This window comes from Scheffersomyces spartinae, assembly GCF_019049425.1.
Source record: "Scheffersomyces spartinae strain ARV_011 chromosome Unknown scaffold_11, whole genome shotgun sequence".
In the NCBI taxonomy this organism is placed as follows: domain Eukaryota; kingdom Fungi; phylum Ascomycota; class Pichiomycetes; order Serinales; family Debaryomycetaceae; genus Lizanozyma; species Lizanozyma spartinae.
Window position 1 is genome coordinate 348669 of NW_025065058.1, and position 14367 is coordinate 363035.

The 14367-nt window shown below is 34.3% G+C and overlaps 4 protein-coding genes and 2 non-coding genes across 6 annotated transcripts; 3 read left to right on the forward strand and 3 right to left on the reverse strand.

The window, feature by feature from the left end:
- Window positions 1–28: 28 nt before the first annotated feature.
- On the forward strand, window positions 29–2869 carry SEC5 (exocyst subunit; the record flags this gene model as incomplete). Its single annotated transcript, XM_043191509.1, has 1 exon — window positions 29–2869. The coding sequence occupies one exon, from the start codon at window positions 29–31 to the stop codon at window positions 2867–2869; it is 2841 nt and encodes a 946-aa protein (XP_043049152.1).
- Window positions 2870–3003: 134 nt separating this feature from the next.
- On the forward strand, window positions 3004–5442 carry KQ657_000676 (uncharacterized protein; the record flags this gene model as incomplete). The annotated part of the gene is made up of 4 exons (XM_043191510.1): window positions 3004–4074; window positions 4162–4573; window positions 4871–4978; window positions 5141–5442. The coding sequence occupies 4 exons, from the start codon at window positions 3004–3006 to the stop codon at window positions 5440–5442; spliced, it is 1893 nt and encodes a 630-aa protein (XP_043049153.1).
- Window positions 5443–5482: 40 nt separating this feature from the next.
- On the reverse strand, window positions 5483–6838 carry SHE3 (She3p; the record flags this gene model as incomplete). The annotated part of the gene is made up of 1 exon (XM_043191511.1): window positions 5483–6838. The coding sequence occupies one exon, from the start codon at window positions 6836–6838 to the stop codon at window positions 5483–5485; it is 1356 nt and encodes a 451-aa protein (XP_043049154.1).
- A 591-nt stretch (window positions 6839–7429) lies between these two features.
- Window positions 7430–7501, reverse strand: KQ657_000678. Its single transcript has one exon. It is a non-coding gene; the product is annotated as a tRNA-Gln (tRNA).
- Window positions 7502–10014: 2513 nt separating this feature from the next.
- On the forward strand, window positions 10015–10759 carry KQ657_000679 (uncharacterized protein; the record flags this gene model as incomplete). Its single annotated transcript, XM_043191512.1, has 2 exons — window positions 10015–10020; window positions 10493–10759. The coding sequence occupies 2 exons, from the start codon at window positions 10015–10017 to the stop codon at window positions 10757–10759; spliced, it is 273 nt and encodes a 90-aa protein (XP_043049155.1).
- A 381-nt stretch (window positions 10760–11140) lies between these two features.
- Window positions 11141–11232, reverse strand: KQ657_000680. The gene has a single exon. It is a non-coding gene; the product is annotated as a tRNA-Lys (tRNA).
- Between the last annotated feature and the right edge of the window lie 3135 nt (window positions 11233–14367).

The following is a 14367-nucleotide window of genomic DNA, read 5'->3' on the forward strand; positions in this document are numbered from 1 at the left end:
ACTCTCTTGAACACTACACCTTACCACCATGTTGGACTTCAATCCTGCAGAGGATGTTCTTCTTGCTAACTACGGTTTGAGCACCACCACGCCACGCAGTCTTGGAGACTTGAAGCCCGCGGTGTTTGAACCATCGACCTCCGAAGCCAACAAAGAGACTCCAGATATAGACTCCATAGTGGAGAGCATGACCACAGAACAGAAGTATTCGCTTTTAGGAAAGTTAATGGGTCAAACGGAACTGAAACTGGGCAGTAAGAAGTTGGCGGCAACAGCAGCAGGTACCAATGATGACCCCTTGGGAATATACAATGCACAACAGGTGATGGACGAGTTGATCACTAAGGGGGAGCTCCTAAGTATTGAAGACAATGCCAATTGGGAAAAGTTTTCTATAGGCAGTCAAACGTTCAATAGTCAACTTTATTTAAGTCAAGTTCATAGTGATACCACCTTACAGGAATTGGTACGAGGGATGGACTACATTCTGGATACACTTGAAGCTCAAAGTGTTCAATTGAAACTGGTGGTTGATTCCAATTATCTTGATTTCATTAATATCAAAACTGCCTTAGACGATGTGTTGATAAAGTTTAAAACCCAAAAAAACCTGATAGACAGAGAGAATAGTACTGTGTTCAACCCTAATAAAACACGAGGACTTCGAAGATTAAACAACAGTAATAATAATAAGAGCACTGAGAGTAATAAGAACTTGGTTTCGGATTTGGAAATCACCCTTCAAGGTTTGAGCTCTTCATTTGCCTTACTGATGAGACCAATATTTGACCATAGAGGTAAAGAAATGAAAATTGCCCAAACAATTGAATATGTGATTAAATACAAGTTCTTCTTTGACATGCCCCAACAATTAACTAGTTATTTGCAGAGCAACAAGCACGATTTATTAATTGAGACGTATAACTCCTATTTAACTCAAAGAAAGGTGTTAAAGATTGAAGCTCAGAGTAGCCCCAGTTTGAAGAAGTTTGTCAACACAGCACTTTTGAAAGTGTTTGATGTCATAGAAGGTTTGATTAGGGAGTATAGAGAAAATATCTACAAGGAATTATTGGCCATGGATTCTGCGAAATCTGCTAAATTTAGTGGGTTAGTCGATAAGTTACTTCAATTCCCAGGTTCAGATAACCCAATCATCAAGTTTCTTGATTCACAACTCGACCAATTGGCAAAGGAATTGGACTACCAAGTTGCAAAGTTTGATAGAAGCTTTATTAGTATGCAATCGAAACTTAAGGGATATGCTCGTTCTCTTGACATGACAAGAACCAACGAATCCTTTGTCAAGTTTGTGTTGGACAAATATAGAACCATTGAAGATGAACTTAGGACATCTTCTTATTCGGCTCAACATGATCATGGACCAGTTATCATTGAGGTGTTTGAAGCCAATGAGAACGTTGACTTTTCTATCATCAACGAAACATGGTTAATCTTGACTAAGTTTATTGAGTCTTTACAAGTTATCTTTTCAGATAGTCTTGGAATCTTTGCATCTAACTATTCCACTTATTATCACTACGATAATGATGGGAAAGTATGGACCAAATTTTTGACATTGGTTGAATCAATGGTTGCATTTTTAATTGATTTATTTAATGATGCAAATAACTCCGAATCAAATACTGCAGCCATAGTGGAAGCTTCTCCTCAAATTTATACCCGGTTCATTCCTCATTATAGTAATTCAATCTCATCCATTTCATATTTGACCGTTGTGAATAGATGTGTGGGTAAGTTGTTAACTGTTATGGGTGGACATGTTGTGAAGCTTGGGAACTTGATCCAATATCCCGAAACAAACAATGTGGTTAAGCATTTACGTAGTGCTTCCACTAAGGTTAGTCAAAAGATTACTGAAGCCATTTGTTCAACTTGGGTTAATGATTGTTCTCAATTCTATGAACTTGAAAAATGGGAGATTGTTGATACTAAATCCAATCATCATGGAACAGCAGCAGCTTCCTATACTAAATTGGTGCAGGTTATTGAATACTATCAAACTTATGTATTGAGCAAATTGGCATCTTTGGTATTTGACAATTTAGGTGAATCTCCTGTTAGAATAGTTGCTTCATATCCCAGCAAACGAACGCTTGTTAGTATTGAAATTCAGTTTATGCGGAGTTTGAATATTCTTGTGGAATCAATCATGAAGAAATATAATGTTGAAATGCACCGGGATCAAAGAGAAGATTTGGAATTATTTAAAATTCTATCTATGAACAATTTTGACGAACTTCAACGTCAAGTTTATCCTCGGATCATTCGAAAGTTTGATACTTTATTCGATAAGCAATTGTCCGACCAACAGTTGAAATTGTTTGATGATATTGATAAGGTTTCCCAAACCATTTTCCACGATATTCTTTTGAAGGAGAAATCATGGATCAACAGAGAAGTCATTAGATTCTTTGCTAAATTAGAAAAGGGAGATATGTCCATGACTTCATCTACACAATTCCGAGCCGATGGATTAATATATGAAATACTAATTCATTTTGTCCGTATAACACATTCAGTGAAACCACTAACAAATGGTGAAGTATTCCAAGAGATTATTACCGAGCTTCAAGAACTGTTTTTAAGAGATTTTATGAATGAATTGCGTTCTTTCACTCCTAAAGAGGGCTGGCCCACCAAGTTTAAGCTTGATATTAATTTCTTTGTGGAGATTTTTGAACTGTCGATTACTTTGAAACTTAATGAACGGTGTCTTGATATTGTTAACAGTATCTTACGGCATATTGATCTGTTTGGAGAAGTTATGATAACAGAGGCTCTGTTTAATGATGCCTTGAATGCCAATTTAAGAGATAGTGCCATGGAGTTTGATTGCTTTTTGTGATCACGTGACCAGAAAAGTTTGTGCCGGGTAACATGTTAGCGAAGAGTGTCCTGGTTCGGGGCTTCAGGCGAGTTTGGATATTAGCCACGTTTGTTCTATTGAGGCTTAGCATAGCATACAATGTATGTGCTGTAATGCATGGGGTGTGGGTATTTGTGGTGTTGGCCTTGAGGTGTTATGTGACTGTTGTTTATGGAGCTGCCATCCATTTGCGTGACTCTGTATATGATAGACGAATAGAGTTTGACTTGGATGATGGAGTGGTGTTCAATGGGGTTGGGTTCAAGACAAATGAAGTTAGTGCTACGTTTGTGGTGTTGTGTCGAGATGAAGAGTTGTATGAAATGTTAGATACCATTCAGAACATTGAAGATAGGTTCAATCATGCTTATGGATATGATTATGTGTTTCTTAATGATAAGCAATTTAGTAGACGATTTATGGAACATGTGGTTAGTTTGGTTAACAAAAATAGTCGGATTTCGTTTGGAAAAGTCCCCAGACACCATTGGCTGTATCCTGAGACTATAGATATTGAATTTGCTCATCAACAACGGTCCAAAATGGAGGCCATGGGTGTATTATATGGTGGAAGCGAGAGTTATCGTCATATGTGTCGATATTTCAGTGGGTTTTTTTACAAACATCCGTTAGTGCAAGACTATCAATATTATTGGAGATTGGAACCGGGTACCAAAGTGCTCTGTGATGTTCAGTACGATATTTTTGTTCATATGTTGAACAACAAAAAGAAGTATGGGTTTGTTATTTCATTATTTGAATACAGAGCCACCATCCCCACGCTTTGGAGTCATTTCCGTGATTTTCTTTCCTTACATCCTGAGTTGAAGTCACTGGGAATGCTTCCATTTGTGGAGAATGACGATGTGGCCAGGTCTTACAACTTATGTCATTTCTGGTCTAACCTTGAAATTGCAGATTTTAGTTTATTCCGGAACCCTGTTTATGAACAATTCTTTGAGCATTTAGAGGCTCAAGGGGGGTTTTTCTATGAGCGATGGGGTGATGCACCTGTTCATACGTTAGCAGTTTCAATGTTACTTGAGCCTTCAGAAGTTTGGTTTATTGATGATCTAGGTTACTCTCATGAACCATATACCATGTGTCCTAAGCAATTAGATTCCCATCTAACTAATAGATGTGTTTGTGATCTTCCTTGGAATTTACTGATTCTTATCTCAGCTGTACGCCCCATTTCCTCAAAATAGCTGCGGAGTACCACAATAAGTAGAAAGCATTGGCATATATAGTTGGACGGAATATAGTTCTAGTTTATAGGGTCGTTCGCTGCTCAAAACATTGCACTAGACTTTGAAATTCTTAGGTTGGTTCTGTCTCACATATTCGCATCACCATCTGGTATGCAATTGAACCAAGAGTTCACCCTTAAGGGTCATGGCGTGCTGGTCACCGCATCGTGCTTGTTCGGCGGTAACACGCTTGTCAGTGGAGACGAGAACGGGTGGATTATCCTATGGAACTTGAACACCAGAAGACCCCTGGGTGTGTGGAAAGCACACGACGAACGGATCATCACCTTACAAGCCATGGACAAAACACATTTACTTAGTCATGGACGAGATTCTCGGATCCGAATATGGACTATGTCCAACACGACCGATCTTAAGTGTGACTTGGCATTTGATGAAGATGACGAAGAAGACATGATTCGACCGGACTTTAGTGAGTTGGCTGTTAATTCTCTAAACTTTTGCAATGTCAGCTACTACCAAAATAGGTTGTTGGCTCCGGGGACCCTTAATTCCGAGAATATAGATGTATACCTGTTATTTTCCGAAGACGGGCTGTATAAGCCTACGCGATTAGTCAAGCTGTTTGACGGGTTTAAGCTAGTTAGTGATAGTACTAGCTCCTCTTATGAACTCGACTTTAGTGGTGATGATGGCAGTACAGGCAAGAGAGATGGCTTTGGTATAGTGATGCGACTACATACTATCGACAAAAACCTGTTTGTGGTAGGATACGAGAATGGGGTGGTGTTGGGGGTTTTAGTTGATGATTTAGGAAGTCAATTGACATTGAAGTTTATGGATAATTCAATGGAACCTAATCCTGTAACCTGGATGGGTCTGGCTCTGGGTCTTAGCGGGTCACGTGATCTTATAACCTATGGATCAACTACAAGTAAGTTGTGTCTTTATAAGTGTGACACTGGTGACAAAAATACACTAAACGTTGGAAACTCTGGTATACAGCTGGCTTTGATGACACTGCTGCTGCTTTTGATAGTGGGATTCTGGAATGGGTTGGTAAGAGGTATAGATGTTACGGATGGTTCCTTTGTGTTTAAGGTATCTAGGAAGACCCCAATGTTAGACAATGTCGCAACTAATGTCGCTAGACAGCAGTCGGAGTTGCCATCATCTTCTCCATATATAAAGATGACAGGAATGGTAAATATACCAAAGCCTTGTGAAGGTTCATTGGCCGAAGTAGTGAATTATAGAACAAGAGTTCGTATGAAATTTGTTGGTGAAAAAATAGCCATCACTTATGATGATGGGTCTATCGTGGTGTTCGGGTGTCAATAAGTGTAATTGTACTGGTATATATAGAATGTATTCTGGTCTATCAAATGTTTAGTTGTAAACTGTCAAAGTTCTGTGATAACCGCTTATTGTAGCTTCCTTGATGATTTTGGTTGTAGTTGTTGCTGCCACCATACATTGATCTTCTTTTGCTTTTGTTTGAAGATCTGTTATTGGGGTTGGGGGGATAATTCATATTATTATTGTTCACATTGGTGTTGTTCATGCTGTTGCTCATGTTGTTGTTCATATGATTGTAGTTATTGAATTGTGACTGACGATGAATTGGCTTGTTCTCATCATTCAGTGGAGATACCTTACGTCTTTGTTGGTGATGTTGATTACCTCCAAATTGGTTGGACCCTCTTTTTATAACACTTATTTCATTTTGGCCTTGGCCTCGAGGATTGTTATCAAGTATCAATGAGTTTCTCTTGGACGAAACAGATGAAGTATTCCGACTTTGTCTTCCGCCACCACGTCTTCTTGTTGACGGTGGGTTGGAAGAAGTCGAAGATACTCTAGATTGTCTGCGATCACCACCATCACCATTATTATTATTATTATTATTCGTATTATTGCTGGTGATTTCTAACTGAGCAATGGAAGAAGTTGACTCTGCGAGCAACGTTTCCACATCAACAACAGGCAGCAGAGATTCAGGGTCAACAGATGCCAATTTATCTTTTAAATCAGGATACTTCTCAAGAATATGAGTCAAAGTCATCACTGAATCCTCAAGAACTGTTTTAGAATGAGTTCCATGGACTTTAGCTAAATGAGCCAATTTGGCTAATAAATCTAAGATGGATTTATTCCGAGATACAACTAAGTGATCCAAAGCTTTCCTTTTACCAGATAAACTATCCACAAGAATATCAATATCTTTACTATTGGAATCGAATTTTAAAGCCAAATCATCGAAATTACGTTTGGAATCAACTTTATAAGTATAAAGTTGTTCAGTTAATGATTTGATTTGCTTGGTATAATGAGCCTTATACCCATTTTGAGAAGCTATAAGTGCCTCATAAGCAATTTTCAACCGTTCATATTCAGCAGTTGAAGTAGCAGTGGAAGCTTGTAAAGATTCACATCTAATCTTTAAGCTCTTGTTGGTTAGTTTCATGGAATCGTTATCTGAAACAAGTTTATTGTAATCATCTTCCAAATCATTGATCCGTCTTTCCTTACGTTTCAAAAGTGCTGCTATCATATCATTTTCATGTTTAACATTCGCAAGTTGATCAACAAGTGAATCATTCTTTTGCGATACAATCGTAAACTTCTTTTTGTATTCATCGTGTGAGACCTTGGTTGCAGTAAGTTCATCTTTGAGCGAATCTATTTGAGAGTGTAGCGAGTCGATCACCTTTGAAGTTGGTTTGGTTGAGTCCATACTAAATATTATAAACTATCAAGTTGTATAAATGAATGAATGAATGAATAATGGAACTCTGTTTGTGTTTACTTGTGTCTGATATATATGCCCTATCACTGAATTACTGAGAACCAATGATACTAAGACGAAAAGTTCAACCTAAGGAAGCAGCGCCACTCAGTTATCAACACTACCTTTGGACTTCAAATGTTCTTATCAGAAACAAAATATGAAAATTTTATATATAAACACAAGCACTTGTTGTTAGAAACTAATTTTGTTTAACTAAAGTTTTGTGATTGTGTGTGCTACCATGTGGTATATACACTACTTTATATTACAGCATATAAATGTCTGTCCTTATATATTTGTATTTAGTTTATTATGTAAGTATTGCCGGTAACATACCTCTTTTGGGTTGATTGCATAGCATACAATATATGTATGTTTACTTGCATTTGTTTTTGTTGTTGTAATTGGAACTATAGTGTAAACATCAATAGACGAGTCCTGTACTTGACCGCGTTTTCTGTTACAAAATTATTTTTCGAAATGACTGCATACCACTTAAAGGTCTGTACATACTTAGGTATAAGGTGCAAAAAAAGAAGGTCGTACCCGGATTCGAACCGGGGTTGGTCGGATCAAAACCGACAGTGATAACCACTACACTATACAACCGAATTGTTGATGGTTTTTTAGGTATATTATTTATGTGTGCAACAAAGAAATAGTGCTCTTTGTTAGTTCAATATGGAGAGGATTCCAAATAGTTTTAGTGGTTTTATACCTTGACACTATATGGTTCTAAGTGATTTCCATTAATATATGATACCTGTAAATAAAAAATTCCATTAACTGACCTCTATATCAAGCTGAAGAGTATAAATTGTTGACTACAACGAAATTAGCATCTTATGAGATTTTACATCTTTGAAGTTAACCTGGAAATCAGGGTAGTGTCAGCACTGTATCTCAGAGTGGAATAAGACACAAATAGGTGGGTGCGAGAGTTAAAAAGTGACTTATCAATAGGGAATTTTCTCACGTGTAATCTTAAGCATCTTAGTTGGGGAAATATTGAGTTTATATATTCAACATGACCTTTAATGGCGACTAATTAGGTTTCTTTATTATTCAATGATATAATGCATTACAATTGGACTAATTTTGAAAAATGGCTATAGATACAGAAATTTTAGACACCTTTTTTGAAGTTGACGCCAGTTACTTTTTGGAGATCTTGACATAGAAACTTGTATATTTCTATAATAAAGCAAAATCTAATAGGATAAATATAGTAACCTAGAGATTTACCAATTAGGCATCCCCCCTTGGGAATTGAAATAAGCGCCATTGATATATAACTGAAGTTAAAAGTACTTATCTTTAATATTGTTAGTTTTGCAAGAAAATATCATCCAGGCGCTACGCAAAAGACTTAAAACCACAAAAACATTCAAACTATTTATGCCTGAGTCAACCGAAAACAAGAATTTCCAGCTTTTACCCAGTGAATAGAATACTTCACTAACATATTACTACTATTACTTACGTCTAGAAATGACCTGACAGCCTGTCAAGGAAATATATTCTTATAGTAGGCCCTGCTGATTAAGAGATATTTAATATAACTATTCAGACTTGTATATCCTTAGGTGATTATTTCATAACATACTTACCGCTTTCTTGAGTTACATTGCTATTTAGTATATTATTATTCATAAATAGTTGCCTTTATCTGAAGAATATCATCCTAGTTCAAATCCTGCAGTTGACGGTGTGCGGGGCTCTTGTACCATTTTCTTTGATACTTAGTTTGACGCTGATCAATAACCCACTTTCCCTTTTAGTGGATTCTGCAAAAAATTTACATACTTAATTAGAGTAGCTATCCATTGTGTTTAAGCACCTTGCCATAGTAATTCGGTTTCAATAATATCCTCTCATGATTGTACAATTGGAATCTAGTTTTTTCTTGTTAGCCACGTAGGGGAGGCATGGTGCGCAAAAACCAACTGCGAAATTAAACGGCGTAAAGGAACCAACGGTATTAAGAGAATTGTACAGAAAGTTTACAACCGTAATGACCTCCATGATAGATTTGAAAATCTATTAAATATATGAATCTAGGATTTTCTCCTTGTCCCAGAACGTCAGGTCAAGTCCTCATGGTAAGTTCTCGGGGCTATATATACTAAATATTTGCAAAGTGGGGACAGCAACACGGGTGAATAATCTCGAGTTACGGAGTTATTCCACAGGACTTATTCCTGTCCCGTGGAATATTCCTGAGTCGAAGGTAATAAAGTTAGAGCCACTAGAAGGTTGAATAACCTATTTGTAGAAGGCTACTCTGGACCAATCAGTAACGCTTCGGATATTCACTTTTTGAAGGAACATGTGTATAATTATTTTGAAACAAATCAGATTAAGCACTATCGTATATTTTAGGGCTATTATTCGGATTTATTATGTCTCATAATGATTCGAATTTAGCTTATAAGCATTTAGTCATATTCATGTCTAGACTTTAGTCTTGAAAGAAATTTAGTTTAACGGTCTATAGTGGTGGTCGCACTTAATGAAATTTATGATAGTGAATGTAAAGTGCATGAAGAAATAATAGTGCTATGACCAAAGAAATACACAGACGTGCAACAACAAATTATTTTGTTGCAAAATACTATTAATGGGGTATCTTCGTAAACTAAGGATAATTATATGCAATAACACATGATATCGAATGAAAATGTAAATCAAAGAAAATTTTATATTTTGTTTCTATATTAAATATTTTTGATATAGGATATAAAGATGACTCTCTTAGCTATAATATTAATGTACTTAATAAATATTTTAATATACCAAATTCATCTAATAGCTCTTTTAGAACATATTCATTTCCAAATTATGGTGAATATTATTTTATGCAGCAACCTATACTTCCGCTTGAAACCAAGCTTTTTGATGCTCAAATTATATCAGATTATAATTTCGAATATTTTCCTGCTGATACCGAATTTATACTATTGAGAGAAGTATTGCACTCACTTATGTAGAATCACTTTATTGTGGAGGATGTTTTGATTTGAATTATTATGGAGATATAAAAATTGAAGATATAAATGAACATTCTATAATGGCTGACATTAGATATGCTATTAAAGCGCTTTTAGAAGAAATTTATTTAGATGAATGTTTGAGTAAATTATTAATAGTATATCCTGCTCTTCCAGATGATATGATAGAAAAGTATAAACCCTTTTTATTGTTAGGTAATAATTTTTATTCTGAAGATTCTTATAATACGTTGAACGGAGTAAATCCTCTTTATAATACTACAATTATCTATTCTTAAATAATGTATCATATAGATTTTTCAAAAATGAAAGATAAAATAAAACATATAAATTATTGTTTAATCGAAGCATGTATTGATTCATGTAATTTTGATGCTCTTAAAATTCTAAATACTTTAAATCTTAAATGTTATAAACGTATTGATTTTAATAAAAAAGAATATTATCCAAATAATATTGAAGAAATTGAATTTGATTATGATGAAATATTTGATAAAATAAAATTTAATCCAAAAAAGTATAAATATTTATCTATATACTAAATTAGATAAATATATGATATTCAATTTAGTTATCAATAAATAAATAGTACTATCATTATGCCTTAGCAACTTCTCCTAATAAACAATCTTTTTATTGCGCTAATGGCGATATTATAGCTTATATGTGGGTAGGTTCTATGGTTCAAAATCAAGGATTTAGAGAAAACGCTATGCAACCAATGACTAAGAAAGTTAGCGATAATGGTATGCCAGCACAAATAGAATATATTGGTGATGATCCAATGAAATCGTTTGGTGTGGTTATCAATAGCGGAAGATCTAGTAAAGTAGATATTCAAAAAGCTGTTAAATGATTTGATATCCCAAGCAAAAAATATATCTACGAGGAAATAAATACAATTGAAGATATTTCAGAATACGAATACAAATGTTTAGTATATAATTCTAATATTTGCAAATAGAAGGTGGAATTCTTTTTACATTATCCAAATAATAAGTGTTCTTATAATTTTTAATAAATCTGTTTTGCAAATAAACTCTTTTATTTCATTTAATTTATCTATATTTGATTCTGTAGCACTAATTTTTTGTTATTTTTTAAATCTAGATCATTTAAGTTTAATAATCAATATTATCAAGCTAATCCACACTAAGGCGTTAGTAGTAGGATACAAGTTCTATTAACTGTGGTAATTAAGCCAAAAAAATAATGTGGTGAACGATGTTCGGATATAAGCCCGACGCGGGGGTCGAACCCGCAACCTTTTGATCGCTTCTCTTGTACAAGACTAAGAGTCAAACGCTCTACCGATTGAGCTAGCCAGGCTTGCTCGATGCTGAGAAAATGCCGATGTTTTATAGGTACACATAGGCCCAGTTGGTTTTCCCACGAATGGTGTCATTTAAAAGAAAAAAGTTGGATCTCAACTAAGAGTATATCTGGTTTGTACGTGTTCTGTAAATATTCTGTATGTTATCATGTATAGATTTATAGATTTAGATGGTTTTCCCACGAATATACAGGATCTTTTAAAAAAAAGTTGGTGGTGATATCTCTCCATTTACATCAGAAACAAGAGATCAAATTGATGAAATCTTTAACACTCCAACATTGTCTATCACCAAGTTTTACCATTTGAACCTGGCCATTGTATTGGTATGGCCCAAAAATTGTTCAGGTTTATAAATGATCAACAACCATTTTCTTGGATTCGGCAATTGGTACTGCCATTTCTTTGGGTTTAACAATAGGAGAAGCATCTGGGGGTTCAATTAAAGGACAAGAGACTTTGAGTGTTTCTTGATCAAGCTCAAAGAGATTTTTCCTTTTGATTGACTTTAATGAACAGTCGCTGTTGTCGTCTTCTGTCGTATTAGCCATATCTTGGCTTTGCTAGGCTTAGTTTGGTAGTCAGTGTATTCAAAGATCACGAGGAGAGCCTTTTCAAGTAAGGAATTTTGAGTTTGTGAAGTAACTAAGACGTTTTCCTTCTCATCGTTCTCAGCAACAATGGTGGTAGGTGGAGTCTCAATGGTTGCACATTGGGAAAGGAGGGTTGGGAGGGTGCTTACAGCAGTGCCAACGGTAACGGGCAGGCTGCTTGAAGTGGTCAATGCTTTACCAATTTGGTTGTCTCTGGACATTGGCAGAGGGATAAAATCAGAAGTTAGCTCCAGCTCAAGAATTTCTTGTTGTTGGTCGCTTGTTTTGTTAGTAACTTGGTAATGGTGGAGGAGAATTTGGACCAGAAGGATCCGACATTAGTTTTATGGCACTTCACAATTCAGTAGACTAAAGTAGTTGTGATTAAAGAAGAAGATGAGTAAAGAAATCTAAAAAAGCCAGCAACTCAACCTCCTTTTACTAGCCCGAGTTTTCGCAGCCATTAAGAGAGGTTCCATATACTTTTAAATACTCAGAGAATCCCAATTAGGAAATGGCACTTCCGGTAAATTTCGCAGTCAAACTTTACCGAATTGAGTACAGCAGCTAACTAACCTACAATTTTGCAACAAGATTAAATAAGAGAAGGAGTATAAACAGATGTAAAGTTGTGAGAATAGGAATCTTGAATGTTTGCTCAAAAATAGTTCATTAATAAGTGACAATTAATTTCGCATCATTTATTACTTCACTACAATGACACAATTTTTAGGTCCCTTCCCCTCAGACCCTCGGCTGAACAGTTTCAGCATACACCCCCTAGTGCTCCATATGTTTATTTGCTACATCATCAAATAAAGTTCACCCTTGTAGAACTCTTTTCCTTCAAGATTTTATCGTATAAGAGATAATTCTTACACACACCAAATAAATTGATACTTCTAAGTAATTTCTAACAATCACCATATCATTCACTATAAGATTAATTTCATAAAATTTTATGCTATTATATTGTTAATAGTTTATAATGATTTTTAAATAAGTTAGCTGTAAATATAAAAATGCTTCTTTTCTAATTTTTACAACTTAATACACGCCTATTTTGATGATTTTCACTTATTTAATAAGTCTGTATATCCTAATATTATTTATGATTTTTTGATAGTTATTTGAACTATATAAATCATGGTTGTTGTAAAAATTTAGAGTTCTCCAAGTGTATTCCTGATAATTTGTATTTTGATAATAATAAACAAAGAGAGTTTAACTGCAACTTATATAAGACATAGAAAATTTTATGAGAGATTATATGTTGACACTCATTCTTTATTTTTATACAATAATACATCTTTAAAATTATAAAGCCTTTAATTTCAAAAATAAATGATAAACTTAAAAGAATTTTATGTTTTATATCAATACGTAGCAACTTTGATATAGGATATATTGACAATTCTATAAATTTTAAAACTAAAATATTTAGTCTGTATTTTAATATACCAGATTCATCTAAAAGTAGATTTAAAACATATTCAATATCTCAACATGGTTACTTGAATTTTATGACCCTACCATTAGAATTATCTTGTTATAGACAAAAAGGAGATGATTTAGTAATAACAGATCTTGATTTCTTGAGATTGTTCCAGGTCAATTAGATATTATCCATACACTTGAACAAAATATTTTAGTTGAATTCATAGAATCTTAATTTTATAATAAAAATTTTAATTTAGATTTGTAGGGAGATATAAAAGCCGAAGATATAAATGAGGTCTCTATAATGAAAGAAAAAATAGATATGCTATTAGACCATATTTAGAAAAAATATTTCAGATGAATGCATAAGTAAATTTTTTATATTCATCCTCTTCTTTTTGTGGAGGTATTAGAAACTCATAAACCCGTTCTATTACTTGGTAATAACTTTTATTCTGATAGTATAGTTCGTAAATAAAATACAGTATATTCTCTTTATGTTACTGCGGTTATTTATTCTATAGTAATGTAGCATATAGATATTTCTGCTATATTCAAAAAAATGAGTTATTTAGATTACTGTTTAATTGAAGCTTGTATTGATTCATGTAATTGGGATTCTTTAAAAATTCTAAATGATTTAGATCTTAAATGTTATGAGCGTGTGAACTTTATTAAAAAGGAATAATATTCAGTTAACAATGAAGAAATTACAATCAACTATCACACAATATTTAATGAGCTCAAATATAATCCTAAAGCTTATAAGTAACTAATATTCTATCCGGCAGAACCAGATATCCCTGGTATTCCTGCAGATTATAAATCTCTAGGTGAAAACTACAACGAGTTATTTAAGTTGATTCAACTAAGCTTAAATCTATTGGTTTACCTCCTTCTTATTGGTATTTTTAAGGATTTCCCCTATCAGATTTAGATAAAAATATGGATTATTTTGCTTTAATGAATTATGATTAGGCTGGACAATGGAACTATGGTAAATGAGGAACTGATATTGGATGTAATTGCGATAGACTGATTACTGAACAATCTATTAAAGTAATTCAAGGAGGTTCAGCTAATTATGGTAGAGCATTT